At 32.4% G+C, this 19,519-nt stretch overlaps 1 protein-coding gene across 1 annotated transcript in view; it reads left to right on the top strand.

Annotated features, from left to right (window-relative positions):
- Positions 1 to 19,519, top strand: part of POT1 (protection of telomeres 1) — a 78,975-nt gene that overhangs the window by 13,170 nt on the left and 46,286 nt on the right. Inside the window, exons 5-7 of the mRNA XM_007107223.4 lie at positions 5,184 to 5,297; positions 6,103 to 6,150; positions 8,349 to 8,463. Of these exons, the coding sequence (XP_007107285.2) occupies positions 5,184 to 5,297; positions 6,103 to 6,150; positions 8,349 to 8,463 (277 nt within the window). The remainder of the gene's footprint in view (positions 1 to 5,183; positions 5,298 to 6,102; positions 6,151 to 8,348; positions 8,464 to 19,519) is intronic.

The raw sequence follows: 19,519 nt of genomic DNA on the forward strand, positions 1-19,519 counted from the left end.
TTTGAATACAGCAATCCTAAAACATCTTTGCTTTGCTAGATTAATGGTATATTTTGTGGGAATACAAATGGTCTAATTGAAATTCCTTCCATCTGAGGCATTTTTTTCAGTTTTAACTTTCATTTAAAGAAAGTTTTAACATTAATATGTAGATATAAAATAGGAAAGACTTTTCCAAAGTATTTTAAAAGTTTAAAAAATGGTCTTGTCACAAAACTGTCAAAGTTACAGACATTTGTTAATACGTTTTTTCCCATTCCTGTAAGATTTAGTTCTGAAAGAGGAGGTAGAGTAGTACCTACCATGGAAGTCAGGAGATCTGGGTTCTTGTCTTAGTCTACAACTAATTAGCTGTGTGTGACCTTAAACTGCTCATTTATTCTCTCCGGCCCTTATTTTCTTATCTGAAAGATGAAGGTGTTTGATTATGCGATCTCTAAGGTCCTTAAGGTCCTTCACAATTCTAAAATGCTAAGATTCTATGAAGTAAGTTTTGTAGTAGTTGTATAGTTTATGTTAAGATTTAATGAAGGTATATTTTATGTAGTGTGTGTGTGTGTATATTCATATATTTAGGTATTCATTGAGTTGTCTAAACACTTGTTGAATGTTTTTTTTCTTCTATGCTCGATGTCAGAGACATTTTAACTGAATAAGACAGTTATGGACCTTGCCTTCATGGAATAGTTTTCAATGGAGAAGAGTGGAATTAAACAACTATTATGTAATTAATTATTTTATCCAGATATGATAAGTACTAAGAAGATTGAGTAGCAGACTGAGAAAAATAGCCGAAAGAATGAACATAGGGGTATGGGGAGAGTAGATAAGTAAGAGAGAATGGCATATACAGAGGCCCTCAGTGAGGATCCTGGAGTGCTAAGGAATTATGGTAAGGCAGAGTTCCAGAGTGCGTCACACGAAATGCGGCTGGTGAGCTGGGTGGGCATCAGATCATAAAATGATTTGTAGACTATTTAAAGATTTTGGTTTTTATGCTAATATTACCTATATTACTTCCAATTATGTCCTTGTTGTTACATGATCCAATAAGTGCTAATACCCATGAAATACATTTTTTATGCTAAAGAAACATTTTCTGTCAGTCACTGCACTATCAATGACATCAGGTCCCTGGTTTTTCCCTGTACCCTTTCACTCTTTAAGTGTTTTAAGATGTGATAACCTAACAGTATTTGCAAGGTCAGTATAGTAAAAATTACTTAATTCCTGTTAAAGTCAGATAAGTTTTCCTTTTTGGATTATCAGCTGTTTCATATTTTCTTTGCCCTTTTCCTGCTCAGTGATGACTTGAGAATTTTTAGTATATTATCCATTAAAAATAAGCAAATTAACACACTGGTTTTGTGATTTACATTTTTGTTACCTATTGGTTTGCTTCCTATTCACCACTGATTGTATTCCTCATTAGGAGATATTAGCATGTAAAAACCATAGTTGTTTATATGCAAGTAAGTTGTCTGATTTTTATTCCTTTTAATTGTTTATTTTTAAAGAACAGCTATGTTAAAAAGACCCGTACTGATTTCATTCATTTTCTCTGCGACTCGTTTGCGGTAGAAATATTCCTGTTGGGTACACTGAAAATTGTTCAATGATGAGGGCTCAATCTATCTAAGGCACTGTGACGAAAGGGAAATGACTGCTTTGCTGATATCTGAGTATGCTGAGTTATTTCAAAGATTTCATTTCAAATGTGTTTTCACTTTTATAACCTGGATGCAAAGATAGCAATTAAAACCTTATCATTTGTAGCAGCAGGGTTATGCTTCTCAAGCTGGTTTTCTAATACTGTTTTCAGCAGACTGAGATACGCACCTACTCTGACATATCAGAATACTTTAGTCTCACCACTGAACTGTGTAATTCCCATTCTTGTTTGTTTGAATGGCTTCAGTGTGCTATGCTTTTCTCAGAAACTTAGAACAATGTGTATTAAATCTCATTTTCAACTCAATCTAATGAGTGTTTATACAAACTAAAACAGCCTATTATATATTTATGTTTCTTATCCTCTGTGTATTTGAATTAATTTGAAAGTCATTATGATTAATAAATTCATGGGACATGAATCCTAAGCCATTTATTTTTTTCTCTTTTGTTTAGATCTGTGTTTCAGTTTCTACCAGTGTTGATTAATTTATTCAACAGATATTTGTTGACCACTGATTTTGAACAGAAGCCTCCACTAGTCACTTGTGTGGGATATTCAGATGGATAAGACATTCTTAGTCCCAAGGATCTTACAGAGTTTTAAGGGCAGTAAAAACATTAAGAAAGTTTATAAATAACACACATGAAAAATATTAAAATGCGGCATAGGAGAGTTCAGAGGAAGGAAGAATTATTTTTCCTTCTTCCTTCTTCGGGGTACAAGCTAAGATAAACCTCACAGGGAAGAAGCATTTACAGCCCAGATTTTAAAAGATAGGTACTCAGAAAATGCAAAAAATATATGTGGAAAAACATTGGGTGTATAAGAGAATCTGATTTATTTTGTATTGAATGGAAGTATATGGAACTAAAGCAGGCAAAGTAAGTTAGGATGAGATCACTGAGGGCCTTCAATGCAATTTATATATGTAAATTAAATATAAATTCATGTTTATAAATATAAATTGGGGAGGGATAAATTGGGAGTTTGGGATGGATATATACACACTACTATATATAAAATAGATAACTAATAAGGACCTACTGTATATATAGCACAGGGAACTCTACTCAGTACTCTGTAATGGCATATATGGGGAAAGAATCTAAAAAAGAGTAGATACATGTATATGTATAACTGATTCACTTTGCTGTACACCTGAAACTAACACAACATTGTGAATCAACCATACTCCAATAAAAATTAAAAGTAAAATTAAATTAAATTTTAAAAATAAAACATAAAATAATAAATTGAACATTTATTTTTTATAGCTTTATTGTGTAGCTTAAATTTTTTTTAAATAATTATATTTTTAATTTTTTTTGAATTTTTGAATTTTATTTTATTTTTTTATACAGCAGATTCTTATTAGTTATCTATTTTGTACATACTAGTGTATATATGTCAATCCCAATCTCCCAATTCATCACACCACCACCGCCCCCACCGCCACTTTCCCCCCTTGGTGTCCATACGTTTGTTCTCTACATCTGTGTCTCTATTTCTGCCCTACAAACTGGTTCATCTGTACCATTTTTCTAGGTTCCACATATATGCGTTAATATACGATATTTGTTTTTCTCTTTCTGACTTACTTCACTCTGTAGGACAGTCTCTAGATCCATCCACATCTCTACAAATGACCCAATTTCCTTTTTATGGCTAATATTCCATTGTATATATGTACCACATCTTCTTTATCCATTCGTCTGTCGACGGGCATTTAGGTTCTTAAAAAGTATTTTTGGTTCTTATTTCCATTTTGTCGATTGTATACTAGAGGAAAAGTTGTAACCTTTTACTGAGTTGTGTTGCTAATGTTAGAATAGACTTTTGAAAATTTTTTGTTATGAATACTGATGTCTTGCTTTTAATGATTTATTCTCTTTATTTAAAAATGTTTTCTCCATCACAAAAGAAATACTTTTATTCTTTAAAAGTTTGGTTTATACAGAAAAATGGAAAAATATGCATTTCTTCCCCTAACACTTTCATTTAGTGTATATCATTCCGTATATTTAAGACATTTTAAAGTAAAATAGAAAATAACATGAGATAGGTTATTTTTTGTATTTTGAAGAGAATTTAGAACTGACAGACCAATGATTTCCCTACTTGTATTTATTCTCCTGTTAGTTTGATTAAACAACTTTACATCTTTGACTGAAATCTTAAGTTTTCATTTAAATCAGAATATACTGTTCAAAGGTAAATTGGAAAAACTTCATATTTTTCAGTTATAATAGTAATTTATTCCAGAAGCACTCTTGCTCTTTATTTTATTCCCCTTTAAAACTGCCTAAACCATGGTACAAACATAGAAAATCTTCAGTGGGAAGGAAAATTTTCTCCCACTTAACTGTGAAGAATTGTGTTTATTTAGCATTAACAGCACAGACACAATTATGTTTGCAGTCTCACCTGAAGAAAATAAAATGCAGAAATTTGCAGAGCTAAAATATCTGGATAGGGCCAGAGATTTTAGAAAGGCAATTTATGATCCTTCCTTTGATTCACAGAGAATTTATGGAGGGCCTACTTTGTGCCAAGCCCTGTAAATACAAAGCAGAATAAGACATGACCCTTGTCTTCAAGGTGCTTACAGCCAAATTAATGGATCTAAATAGAGAATTCTGGGGGTTGACACCACACTCTTATACGTGCAAAATAAAAATCAGTAATGCAGAAGACTTCCATTTGGTAGAAATTAAGATTATTGAAGGAAGTTGCCTAAAGTCCAGGAATTTCTGTTTATCTTAAGGTTTTGGTGTTAAAATTAGGGGAGTAAGATAATAATATATACGTGTGTGTGTGTGTGTGTGTATATATATATATATAAAATACAGCAAGACAAGACTCACTAAGTGTGGATGTTCCAGTATTTGGAAAATAAGAAAGAGATATTTAGCTAAAGAGTGAGAGAGGCAGGAATAAATGGAGATTGGCTTCTTATAAACCTACGTGGAAAGAAAGTATCTTTGTTCTTATTAGTATATAAATGGAAATGTCTTATTTATGTCTCATACCCTGGATCTTTATGCTCATGTTAGTTTTATAACAATATGGAGTTTTTGCACTAATGACATGTCTTTCTCAATGTAGTCTCTCAGAGACTTAGTTTCATTTAATCTCCATTCTTAATACTGTTGGCTCATCACTATCTCTTCGTTGTGTTTATTCATGCACACTTACTCACATAAATTGAGATGAACATTGATTTTTGAAACCCTACTAGATAAATAAAAATTTCTAAGTGATTTAGGTAGTGTTTTCCTGGTCCATTAAGAGGAACACTGTACTTATCTATGGCTACATTGCTGATACCCTTTTGTAGGAGGTGGTAGTCTCAATCTTATATTCAGAAAGCATTAAACAAGTTTAGGCTAACCAGCTTTTCATTTTATAGAAATGATTCCTGTTTTTACATAGTAATAAAAATAAAAATCTATATGGCATTCAGAATTATGGTATTTTGATGATTTTAAAATTATTTTTTTCTATATAGGACACCATTGCAGTGGCCGGATTTGTTATTTTGTCAGCATCTTCATCTACAAGCAGAGATGGTAAACTTTGCTTATTTTTGAAAGCATCTGAGGACTTCAAATCAACTGTTTATGTAAGTGTGCAACTTTTTAGTCTCTAATTATATTGTAGTTTTAATGAGCTAAAGTCATGGAATAGAAGTAGTATTTCTGTGTATCTGCAGATAAACTACTTAGCCTAACTGAATTATTGTAATTAAATATTTTAAGTTTAAAAAATAAAAATCCTTTTCTTGGCTTTATATTTAGAATGATTCCAGATAGCAGAGAAGGATCCCTTAAAGATAGTTATTTGTTACTGAAATTCTTAAAGCTTCACAGACACTCTAAACCTGATCAATATATTCTTTGCAATTATACTGTCATCCTCTTTTGATGGTCTGCTTAATTTTATCTTAAATTGATCAGGTGCCCCTTTTTAGGTAAAACTGATTTCCTCCTATTTCATTCTTATTAAGGTCTTCATCCTCTCCCTCTCACTTAACCACCCCCCAACCCGCTCCCCCCGCCCCCGCCCAACACACACACAAACACACACACACTTTTGAAGACTGCCTGTTTGGTCAAGGCTGTCAGGTGGAGATGTAGAGTTGGGTCAAGCACTGTGCCTGCAGACCAACATCTGCCTGTTTTGTTTTGTTTTTTTGTCTGAACAGGGCATTTTATGGGCCAGGTGTGGTTCTATGATATTAAAATTAGTGAATTAAACTGAAGCTTAGCTTAGACAACTTTGTACCTGCCACTCTTAATTTGTAAGCTATAACTTTATGCCATTCTGTGAACTGGAATATTATAAAGTGTGTAGTTTTACTACAATTAAAGGTCTGTAATCACATTGGACATGTTTGTATACAAATAAGTCCTCTCTTATTTTTTCAGGTTTATGTTAAATCCGTAAGAGATTTTTCTACAGAATCAATGTCTTTGGTAAGATGGTATTCATTTTAATTTAGAAATGTACACCCCACACACACATACATATATGTATTTGATCCACTTTGTAGACTGATTTTGAAATAGTATCAATACGGTGGGAAAACATCATGTCTACTTTTTTGATATATAATGATATTACATTTGAGTTATATATTTCCCTAGTAATTAATACCTGGTTCGGGGCTTCCCTGGTGGCGCAGTGGTTGAGAGTCCGCCTGCCGATGCAGGGGACGCGGGTTCGTGCCCCGGTCCGGGAGGATCCCACATGCCGCGGAGCGGCTGGGCCCGTGAGCCATGGCCACTGAGCCTGCGCGTCCGGAGCCTGTGCTCCGCAGCGGGAGAGGCCGCAACAGTGAGAGGCCCGCGTACCACAAAAAAAAAAAAAAAAAAAATACCTGGTTCATCTGTTGTCTGGAATATTTGCTGATATTTTGCACAAGTTACGTACACAAGAAAGTCAAAATGGAAAAGAAGTTTTATTGTGTGAAGACACTGGGATTTTTACTCCTTTTAGATCTTAGGCAAATTCATTTCTTTTGCTTTTCATCAGCTTATATTTAAACAGATTATTATGTGCTGAATTGTGATTTGACAAATTATGTAATTTTAAGTAAAGAATTTGATTATACTTTTGATACATTTTGCTTTTTCTCTTAAATCATATTTTCAATATTTTATAAAATTTTATCATCTCATAGCAATGGGAAGGTTCCCATTTTTAAAGGTGAGCTACTTGTAGCTGAGTGAAACTGGAAAGAAGATAATATGTTGATAAAGTTTAGTTATGGCACATGGGTTCCTTAGTTGCACAGGCAGGTTCCTTAGTTGTGGCACATGGGCTCCTTAGTTGCGACCCGTGGGCTCCTTAAAATAAATTTTATGTTCTACCTATGTTCTTAAACCTTTAGTTTCTATTGGACAGAGTTCAATGACTTTGCTTCTAGTTGACAGTGACTATGGGATACAGGTTTTAAATTCTGAATACTACCATAATAGTATAACTTAAATTTGTTATTTAGGGTAACTGTAACCAATAAAAGTATTGATGTACTTTTTAAAAAATATGAATTAACTCTGATATTAGTGTTTTTCAAAATTGTTATAGATAGGTCAACTTCAAATATTTGATACATCCATGCACTTGTAATAAGGCAGAAGTAAATGAGAGAGCCTCTGTACTTGGCAAAAATGGTTTTTCAGGAAGCTCAGGTATTCTGAACTATTAGAATATAACTTAGCTGCTCTGCACACACATACTGGCTTATTTACATTGAGAGCCAAATTACAATCAAGATGTTGATTGCTGGTTGTGAATTAACAAGTACATTACTTGGAAGACCATAATGGTTAGGGTCATTGAGCTGTGCTGCCCTTCCCATTCATCTCCACATTAGGGAGATATTTGTTAAGATAATATATTGGATCCAGTTAGTTTGTCAGCTGAGTACCTGTTGTCTCTATTCTGTCCCATATGCTGACCATTGTTTTTCTTTCATTACTTTTTTTTAATATCATGGTTTGATGAGATTTCTAAGCAAGCCCTGCCTTTGTATTTGACCTGAGGGATCAGCTTCCTTGAAAAAACCAATTCATTTTGATTTGATTTTTAAAATTTTAACTCTCAGTGTGATAAGTAACCTTATTTCCAATTGGGAGTGAAGTGGGTGGGTGATGGGGCCAGATGTCTGAACCCTTTTCAGGATTGTTTGACTAACATCAGACATTCTTGTGAAATCACTTCCCCTTTTCTTTCCAAACTTCTGTACAGTTATTTCAGAAAATTTTTTTTATTTTATTACCATTTTTAATGTCTTTATATCATTTATAATCAAAATCTGGCTTTATTTAGGCCTTATTAAAATCTTCATAGCAGTATAGGAAAAAAAATAAATATATGCCACAAGTTTTGAAGTGATATTAGTTAAGGTTAAAAACCAGAACAAAAGTCTCTTAAACTGCATTTTTTAGAGTTGTGTACAAATTACACCATTTATAATCAAAGTTATTTATATGAAAAACTAGATGGTTTATATAGCAACCTTTATAAGCTGTGCATTTCCCCTTTTTTCAGGCTACAGTCTCTTTTTAGACACTTAGAAGGAAAAAATGCAGATCAGTTTACTAACTTACAAATTTGATCATAACATGATTCTAAAATCTTAATACTTATATTCACTGTCTTTCTTTAGGTTCCAGCCACACATTATGTATATACACCCCTGAATCAACTTAAGAGTGGCATGATTGTCAATGTCTATGGTGTTGTGAAGTTCTTTAAGCCTCCATATCTGAGCAAAGGAACAGGTAGGTATTATTAAAATTGGTCAAGATTTTAATGGACTGGAACTGTTTTATTGGTTCAGGAACACAGCTCCTTCAGTACTCTAAGTCTTAGAAACTTAATTGTGATTTATAATTGTCAAACAATACTGATGCAAATTTTTTGGCCATTTTTACTTATAAAATAAGTATAGTCTGTAAGTTCTAGAGAATAAATGAAGAAAAGAATGCTAAGCAGCAACATGACAGCATATGAAAGTATAAAATAGCTTATGAAAGTATAGAATAAGCTAGAAAAGGTAAATATATAGACCCGTACAGAATATGTAATGCTGTTATGTAAATCATTTTAATTCTTGTATAGAAGTTAAAAGACAAAAGTATAAAAAAGAGCTACCTGTAAACATATGTTACTGGTTACAACATAAAAAGATGTAAGTTGTGACATCGGTAGCATAAAGTATGCGTTGGGGGAGGGGAGTAAAAGGGTAGAGCTTTTGTATATGATAGAAATTTATTTTTTATCAGTTTAAGATAGTTATAACTGTAAAGTGTTTTATGTAAATTTTGTGGTAACCAAAAAGAAAATACTTATGGAAGATACGCAAAAGAAAATGAGAAAGGAATCAAGTAGGTCATGACAAAAAAAAAAAAATCAGTGAAACACAAAGGAAGACCATAAGAGAGGAAACAAGGGACAAAAGAGCTACAAGACAGACAGAAAAGAATTAACAAAATGGCAAGAGTAAGTTCTTCCCTATCAGTAGTTACTTTAAATGTAAAAGGATTAAACATCCCGGTCAAAAGACATACTACTTGGGTTGTTTTTAAAGATGATTAAGGAGATATAACCTAATCTATATAAAAATGTAAGCTTTTAAACAGACTAACATGTCAAAGAATGAATCAAAAAAACGTGGATTTCAGCTTTCTGAGAGTTAATGTAGTTAACAGACAGGCACTTTCACCTTGGTTTAATTTAGTTCAACGAAATTTAACGTTTATTGCTCTCTTTAGTCTAATTTGAAACAACAACATTTGTAAGAGGCATCATTATTTTATGTATCATTAAGAAAAGCTATGCTTCACTGTCAATTGTAAGATATAACCATATTTTAGAGATGTTAAAAATGTGAAACAGTGGTGGTGTTGATGAAATACTGTCTTTATCGACTGTATGCGTGCCAGCTGCTGTGGCTCATGCTGGGAACACAAAGATGCTCTCAGTGAGTTAATATTTTTAAAAGATTTAATTTATTAAATTATACACATGCAAATTTTATTGTGGGATGAGCTCTGAGTTTACTCCTTGGTGGGGTGGATGGGGGAAAAACGTCTCATTTTCATGTCGTCAGCATTTTTTTTTTAGTGTGTTTTAAAATTTTATTTTGAGCATTATTTGATCTTTTTTACATTATGAAATATATCAAACATGCATAAAATAATTAAATGACCCCTATATTATATTTACTGGGCAGATTTTACCATATTTCCTTCAGTTTTTTAAATTTTTATTTATTTATTTTTAACTTTTATTGGAGTATAGTTGACAGAATATTTTGTTAATGTGTAAAGACTTAGTTTATGTGAAAGTGACTATGTGAAGACTATTGAATCTACAGATGAGAAGTTTGAAATAGGTGGTAGCTAAGTCTGAAGACTGCAAAAGGATGTTTTATTGAAAACCCTGATTTCTGTTGTTTCAGTAGGAGGGGAAGAATTAAACATTAAGGTTGAAGCAGAGAAATTTTGTTTGAATTTCTCGAATATTTTCATTCAATTTTATTTTTTTGCAAAGTCTACTTTCCACACCCCATCATGCCATTCAACATACATATGCATACTTTCACCTTAGTAGTTTCTTCTCATCACTGAATTTTTTTCCCCTGAATTTTACATTGCCCACTCCGTAAATTCCCTGTAGAGGTGTAATCACTGCAGTCCTCTTCCAGTCGCCAGTGTTATCTGGCTGGCTTTAATAGGCCTGCCAAATTTAGGAATAAGCTACAATACTGGTAATAATGTTCATCTAACTTGGTAGAAGATATAATTTTAAAACTTTTTGCACTTGGTATGGTTCAAATGCTTATCATTGAAAGTTTTTAGTAAATTAGCAAATACATTTTTTTCAAAAATATCATGAAAGTATTACAGAATAAAATGATAGCTGTTTTTAAAACAGCTATGATGACTCAATTTTGGTTTGTTATTAGATAGCATAATCATTTTCTTCTGACAATGTTATTAAATCTTGTGTATGTAATGAAAGCATTGGGAAACTATAGTATTTATTATATATTCTATGTATCCTGTATCTCTCAGATACGTTTATAGTTAGATCCAGTCCCTTAATAAAAAAATTCATGAGTAGTAATAAACCAACTTTTATTATAAAGATAGTGTGTTTCTCTGTTTCTTCTGAGATACTAAATTAAAATGAATGTCATCAGTTTTTTCTGAATATATTCATTGAAACTCTAAAATATGTCTGAAGATACAGCGAGATGTCTTTACTACTACCAAGATGGTAACATTTTAAAACTATCTGTCTTATAATTTTAGTTACACTTACATTTTTTTCTGTGGATAGAATTTATCCTTCAACATGCTGCAGGAGAGTCAGACAGATAGCACTGATTTTCGTGTTCAGGAAAGGATCAGCTTCATTAGTATTACCACTGAGAAGTACTAGAATAAATGTACAGGAGTAATTGACAGCCAAGCCTTTTTTGTACTATATAAAGCAAGATTATTTCACAAATACAGGGCCACAACTTAAATATTACCTCTTGATGTACATAATAGTTATGTGTAGGAAAATTACCTTTATGCAACTCAAATTTAGATAGATGGAAAAAAGTTTATTCTCATATATCATTAGCTAGAATTTTTCATTAAAATTCATTCTATAAATGTTAAATTCAATGCAGTAGAAGCAATTTGGCGCAATTTAGCATCCTTACTTCTTGACTAAAATTTTTCTTGAGGACTTTCCTCTCATCCTCTGTAATAATGATTACACATGACCTGTAGCATACTGCTATCTTATTTCTGTAGCAAATGCTTTATTTCCCAAGCTTTATCTTCAGTCTTGGAGGAGTTGTAGCTTTTATTCTTACCGAAGTCTATCAGTCCTGTTTTTAAGAGGACTATCGATGCTCACATTCTTATTCATTTGTGATAAGATTCATCATAAAAACTGAGAATTTCTCAAGGATTATGGAAACAGCATATATTAAAAGATCATCGTATCATCAAAATTGATTTTGATCATGACTCAGCAGGGGTACATAATATGGCCTCTTTCATATAGGAAGACAAGGTTATTGCCACATTCTTGGGATTTTGAGATTTTATAGCAGTTATCTTCTCTGAAAGCCTTACAGTTACTTTTGCTTTGAAGAGCTGGGTAGGTAGAGCTACGTATGCAGTGTTTTGCTCTGCAAAACACTTAGGTAACATGTATAAAGGAGTTTAATTTTAGCTTTGTCTAAGATTTTAAGAAGTATCTTAATTTTTTTTAAACTTGAGACACCTTTACTCTGTTCTTATTGTCTGTTCTTGCTAAATAAGGTAAGTAGAGGCAGGCCATAAAACATATCCATCCAGACTTGTTAATAGTATGTGGTCCTGCTTGCTTGGTTAATATCATAATGCCTGCTCACTCTGAGCAAATGGGAAGAGTAGAGAGAACCCTGTTTGTGCTTATTCTTCCTAATATTTGAGTCCAGAGGAAGGGAGAGAATAGTCAGAGTATTCATATCATCAGTTTTTACTGTTCACCTCTTTTTTTATTTTCTTCTCTGTCCAACTTTCAGACCCTAGAGGTCTCAGCCTTTTCATGCCACATAATGTGGCACATCACCTGTGGCTCCCTGGCTTTCCTCAGGAATGCTTTATGTTGCTAAACTATTTTCACACCTCCTCCCATCAAAAATTCTCAATATTAGAAAAGCAGCTTGGTTAAACTGAACAGTTTTGGATGTTACAGTGTTTATACAAGCAGACTTCTGCTATTCAGTTTCTTAGAAAAAGGACACCTGTTTTAGCTACTTACTGAGCATTATAATCAAATTACTAAAATTGTATCCAAAACATTGGATTTTTAAGAGCCCCTATCTGTTTTACTTACTTCTAGTTCTTAGGATAGAGTGATAGGATATAGAGTCCTAGGATTTTTTCTTTTCCTGTTCTGTTAAACATTCCAGCTAACTCTGGATTGCTAATTTTGGCTGTGTAAAAATACTATTTTCACTTATGAGAATGACTTGCCATTTATGCATTAATGTTATGTAGCATAATTGTTTGAATATTTTTGTTTTGCCTGAGTAATATTGGTTGCCTATTAATGATTATGTAGTTAGTGTCTTTTAATTTCTTAAAGTGTAATAATTAACTCCCACATATTCTACATTAATATGGTTGAAAAAGAATTTATTAATTACTGAATGATTAATGACTCATTGGTACTCCATAAGATCCAGGAGCCTTTCTGATTCATCAAAGGGAGATTAAAACTTATAGTACAACATAAAATTGTATGTAATATTTAATTATATTTTTTATTTTTTTTAATTGATAACACATCTTTAGAATTTTTGACCCTTTTGTAGTCCTACACCTTTATGAAAATGTGATGACAGTTATAGAGCCTGTCGTAGAAAAATTCACATGCATGCTTAAAGACTTAAATATACAATATCAAAGGTTCATTCCCTGCTGCCTCTGAACCTCACATTGCAAAATCCTGATCTGTGGTATGTTCATACTCACTCATTTGACTATTCACTTAATATCAAAACTACAACATACATTTTGGTTTAATGTGTGGCATTTAAAACAAAATAAATAAATACACAGTTTTGCTTTTCAGTTTGCTCATTTGTTCATTTATTCCACAAACATTTATTGAGAACTTTCTATGTGCCAGGTGTTATATTTTATAGACATGAGACATTCAAAGATTTATGTAATTGTTTCCACCCTCAAGAAATTAAAGTCTGTAGTTAAGCAGATAACCATTATAATACAATGATTATAATTATTCATGATTTCACTTTGGTTTTAGTCTTTCACCAATTTGTAAAACTCTACTTGTCCATTTTATTGTTGACTATGTGAGGCAGAATCTTCGTTGTAAAATATACCATGCTTTTTGAATGTGTGTTTTAAAGTTGAATGATGGATTTACCTTTTACATAAGATGCAGGTTGTGGGCAGGCACAGAGTTTTCCATTTCCCAAGAGCTAAAAAATGATAATATCTAGTTGAGTGAGGTAAGAATCTTCAAGTGCTTGGCTATTTTGCTTTCAGGAATGGAGGGCATCCAGGGCACAGCTACTCATCACTTATCTCTTTAAGGATTTGGAAAGGTGAGCTAAGTCTCTCTTCAGCACTGTTTTCCAGCTATTCTGTCCGTGCCAGTAGGAAATAGGTTTCCACTTGGAGAAAGAAGGTGAAGAAAGATCTTTCTTCCCCTGTCACTGAACCTTTGTATGGCTTGCTTTCTTATATTCAAGAATGACTTCTTTGATGAAGCTTGGGGTTTCTATCTGGCTTCCTGTCCATATCCTAAGAATCTGTCTCTCATGACCTTTTCCTCTAAAAAATTATTAGCCTGCTTATTTAGGATGTTACCCTTATGTTTCATGAGTTTTTAAATTTGAATTATTTTCGTGAATCATAAAATCAGTACTGTTTTCCCATTTTTTCTTGAAACTTGTGTTATATTCTTTTATTCATTAAATTAAAAAATGTGTTTGCTAGCCTTGTGTAGCACTGTACTGTACTTAGTTGTTTTCTATAGACTCATAGATTGTTGTCCATAGATAAAATAACTCTCAGAGAGTTTACAAGTGAGGGAGACCCAAATGTAATCAGCTAGCTAATAGAAGGCACAGTTGTATGCTTTGACTAAAGGAATAAGCAAAGTGCTTTCCGAGTGGGAATGGAGAGATTAATGCTAACGGGAAAAGCTTCTAAGAGATGTAGCATTTTAGCTGAACTTTAAAGGGTAAATTGGATTTTAATAGATGAGGAAGAAGAGGCCAACATTCCGGAGTTTGAAAATAGCAACAAAAGTTGTCAGATATATAATTAAAATGTGAACTAGTGCTGAAGCAGTTGACTTAAATATAATTTTAAGCAATAGAATGTCAACAATATATTGATGCGTAATTTTATGCTCTTGTAGCAGTCTTTTTTTAGGGATCATTATTAAGGACCTATGATACTTTTGTGGTGTACATTTTGTTTATATTCTTCAAGAATTTTTTTTAATTCTATATTTTATGGTTTCCATATGTGGTAAAACTGGCTTGTTCAGATTGTATTGGTTATATGTGCAGTCAGCTTTATATGCTATAGCTGTCATGTAGTTGGCAGTTTGTCTTTGAAAGATTATGTGTTCAGAATTATTACAAATATATCTTAAGTGGCTATCAGTGGAATGCTTTGTTACATTACTTCTCAGGTCAAATGGATTCTAGTAATATTTAGGTTCCCAAATATTACTTTCGAGTTACATATTACTTTGATTTCCATCTGCATTGTTAGGATTTTCTTCTACTTCAGTATATTACTTTCCCTCCCAACTTTACATATCATCAATTAAGAAAATCAAAATATATTCTCTTCCTTATTTTTCAGTTTGCTTGTTTGTCCTTTTGCAGTGGTTTCTGGCAGCTTCTTATATATTAATGATAATCTCTTTTTTGTCATTATGTTACAGATGCTTTTCGCAGCATTTTAGTTTTGTGCTGGTAGTTTTTGAAATTTAAATCTTTAAAATGCTTGTGGAGTCATAATTTGTTTGTAAAGGCTTACCTATTAGAAGATCTGAAAAATATTACCCTATATTTCCTTAAAATTATTATATATTTTTTTAAAACTGCATGTATTGCCTGGAATTTTGTTTTTTATGTAGTGTGCAGTGATCTCACTTTTTGTTGGTAACTGCCTTGTTTCAAAATCATTTATTAAATAATGTCATGTTTAAATCATGTATAATTTCTATACTTCTATATAAAGATCCGTGGAGCAACACCTGACAGAGAGCTTGAGGTGAATTTTCTTCTCCCAATACGTGACCTGCAATAGGTCTCCTCAAAAACAAGGAGGACTATTTAGATGTTGCCCAATTTTTAATCATTAGGCAGCATATTTGCTACAATCTCTACATGAATTTTTGAGGATGTTTGGGTTGGTAGGATTCTTTATCCTCAATTCTGATTTACTGTGTAATAATATAGTTTGCTTGTTAATCTCAGTTTTTTTGTGTCTTCATTCATAATTTTAGTATACTTTTAAGCCTTACAGGAATATATTGGGTGAATTTGCCATATGCATACTGGTATCAGGATTTTAAAATATTTGAAATCAGATTAGGATTTATATGAATCTCTACCATAAGTTGTGATTATTTTTTTCCTACAGCTAGAATAAATGTTGTCAGGTTCTTAAAGGGTGTGTGTGTGTGTGTGTGTGTGTGTGTGTGTATGTAATATATCCCTAGTGCATTTTGTAAGATAAATGTTAAACATATGTATTATTAATAATTTATCAATACTTAATAGAATGAATATAAAATTCATAAAATAACATTTAATTCACTAGAGGAACTAGTCACTTGTCCTAGTGCTTGGATTTTAATGAAGAAGTATAATGAGCTTTAGCTTATAAAGGAATATGTTAGAAGTTAAAGTAGTTCACCTCTCATTTTAACTTTTATTATTATTACTTTAAATTATTCTCCTTATATTATTTATACATTAATCATAGTATTTTTATTTCTACAAGTGTCAGTTTTCTTTTGGAAGTATAATATGCTGTATATTTGAGATACTTATATAGCTTTTAAATTTGCCTTTAACTGAAGCTGAAGTGTAGTAGATGTAAATAAAATGACGTTATACTAAGTTCATGTTTATAAATTTATTGTGAAATTGTTTGAAAGCTCGAATGCATATAAATGCTAAGCATTGCTATATCTAGTCCAATATATTGAAGTTCTGCTGAATATGTTATTAATTGTCCTATTTCCACAATAGATTTGATCTTTGAATAATTGAACCTGTTGCCACTTTAAACCATATAAGGCTCTAAAGTCATGAAGAAGACTTTTCTTTCCACTGAGACACTAATTTCACTCCCATCTCCAGCTAGTGAAATTTTTTTAATATAAAATTAAGAATAAAAAGAGTTTAGAGGTATTATAATACCTCTGTTTGTGTACCACAGAGGTTGACCCTTTTGTTCTGTAAAATTTGTATTGCCTGCATTCTTCAGGGGCATGGCCATCTAAATAATAACATTGCAGCTCTTATTTACTAAATTCTATGATGTCTTTCATATGATTATCATTTATGCTTTACAAAATACCTTAAGTGTGGCATTGCATCGCCTCTATTTTATAGATGTAGAAACTTGGAAGTGGCACTGGTCATGCTTTCTCCTGTTCCAAAAGGCAAATCACATATTTTACCAGTTACCAGCTCGCAGTATCGTACACTGTTCAGGAATGCCTCTTTGTGGGCATTCCTGGCTGTTGCTTATCAATATGAAGCTTGAAGCCCAATTTTATGAGTCTTAGAATCAGCAAAACAAATGTCATGTGGCTTAGTTGGGGAGTATTCCTAGGATAATAATCTAATTGGTAGCTGTACTAGTAACTTCCTCTTTGAAATTTGAGGAGAGTTTCGTTGTGATTAAGAATAGGTTAAGAGTAGTTTTAGTAGTACGTAAGAGTTGAAAGAAAAATATGAACAAGGAAGATAAATAATATCTATAAATTACATGGCACTTAAACTATAATACATACATTTAGTGCCTTAAAGCAGCTGTTTAACCAGATACTGATAGTCCCTTTTTTAAAAAACAGCTTTACTGAGATTTAATTCACATCTAATTTACTCATTTAAAGGTTACAGTTCAGTAGCTTTAGTATATTCATGGGGTTGTGCATCTACCACCACAGTCAATTGTAGAACATTTTCATGTCCTCCGGAAGAAACTCTGCATCTCTTAGCTCCCAAACTCCCCATATTCCTCCCAGCCCTAGGCAACGATTAATCTACTTTCTGTCTATAGATTGCTTATTCTAGACTATTCATATTAATGGAATCATAATATCTGATAGTTTGTGACTCATTTCTTTCACTTAGCATGCTCTCAAGGTTCATCCGTGTTGTGGTATGTATCAGTACTTCATTTTTCTTTGTTACTGAAAAGTATCCCATTGCATGGATAGACCACATTTTATTTATCCATTTGTCACTTGATGGACATTTAGGTTCTTTCTGTTTTTTGGTGTTACAAATAACGCTGCTATGTACATTCATATATATGTTTTTGTGTGGACATATGTTTTCATTTCTCTTAGGTATATACCTAAGAGTGGAGTTGACAGTCTTTTTGATTATTTTTTTTCTTGTAGGCAGTTTTTCTTATCAGAAATAATTGTTGAGTTGCTTTGAAATCATGATCTTTTATCTTCTATACTAAGTTCATCTTGAAATTTCTTAAATTGGTCATGTAAATATTACTTCATTTGATGCTGGGCTGTTTACATACTAGTACCATTACTTTGAAAAATTGAGTTCTTGAAAGATTAAGTATTAAATAAAGACATTGTAGTGTACTTTGGTTTCTTTTCCTATTTCAGAGTATTATGCTATTAGTCCTTTATTTCCAGTATGCTTTTTGTATGTCCACCATTAATCTAGTTTAAGAGTTGGAGTTTTTCTTAAGGCACTGGATAGAGTACATTTTAGGCTTTGCAGGACAGGTAGTCTCTGTCACAACTACTCAGTTGCGCCTTGTAGCATGAAAACAGCCATAGACAATGTGTAAGTGAATGTGTAGCAATAAAACTTGATTTTACAGAAGTCAGCTGGCCCACAGGCCATAGTTTGCTGACCTCTGATCTCATTCATGGTTATGGTTTTTGTCAAATTTTAAGAAGGATTCAGACGGTACAGCACATGTGTTTATATTTGCTCCCAAGTTACAATTAAAATGATGATTTAAAAAGATATAATTTTTAATGTCAAATCAAACGGATGAGGAGATCATAGTTAACAAAAGATATCAGCAAGACTTCATATACTGACATTTGTATGATTGATGCTAACTGATTCGACCACGAAGAGTGAATTTCATTTTTATGGCCATGAGCAAGCAACACCATACAAAAAAATTTCCATTCTGTTTGCAGTCAGTCCTCATTCACATCCCCAGTCCTAGGCAACCGTTAACTTGCTTTCTATCTCTGTACCTTTCTGGACACTTCGTATAGATAGGCTCACTTTGCTTCTGGTTTCTTTCACTTAGCATAATGATTTTGAGGTTCCATGTTATAGCATGTATCAATAGTTTATTCCTTTTTATTGATGAATATCAATATACTTTATTATAGTTATTTTAAAAATTAATCTTATTGTTTTGTCTCCCTTATTTTAAACACAAACCCTGTGAAGATAAAGACCATTGCTAGTCTTACTTGAAATCCTTACACCTAGGTATACCATCTATGACCTATGGTTGCTCAATACATAGAGTAAAACATAAGAGGAAAACTCCCCCAGGTGTAATTTCACAATAACATTTATGAACTCATAAATATATCTACCTACCTACCTATCTACCTCATCTGTGTGTGCATGTATATATATCTATATATTAGAACCTATATCTCTATCATAATATTTACACTTCTCTTTCCTGCCTCCCATGATCTTTTTCAATATTATAAAAACATGAGTGGAAATTATGTTAACCTCACACCAGCATAATAAAGAGAGTGCTGTTATATGTGTATTGTATAGCAAGTATCCTTGTAAACAAGTAAGATTGTAACATGTAGTATTGCCTTAGTTCAGTGATTTGCCTTCATGGCTTTTACTTTAGTATTTCAATAATAAACTTTTATACAAATGGAGAACTGTTGATGAAGTACTGATTGGTTTAAAAACAACAACACTCTACAGCAGAAGCTTAAGAGAAAATTTTAGTTGTTTTACAATAGACAACTTACTCTGCTTCTCTTGCTTAATTTGTTTATCTGAAAATGGAGATGATGATG

This window comes from Physeter macrocephalus, chromosome 5 (assembly GCF_002837175.3).
Source record: "Physeter macrocephalus isolate SW-GA chromosome 5, ASM283717v5, whole genome shotgun sequence".
NCBI lineage: Eukaryota > Metazoa > Chordata > Mammalia > Artiodactyla > Physeteridae > Physeter > Physeter macrocephalus.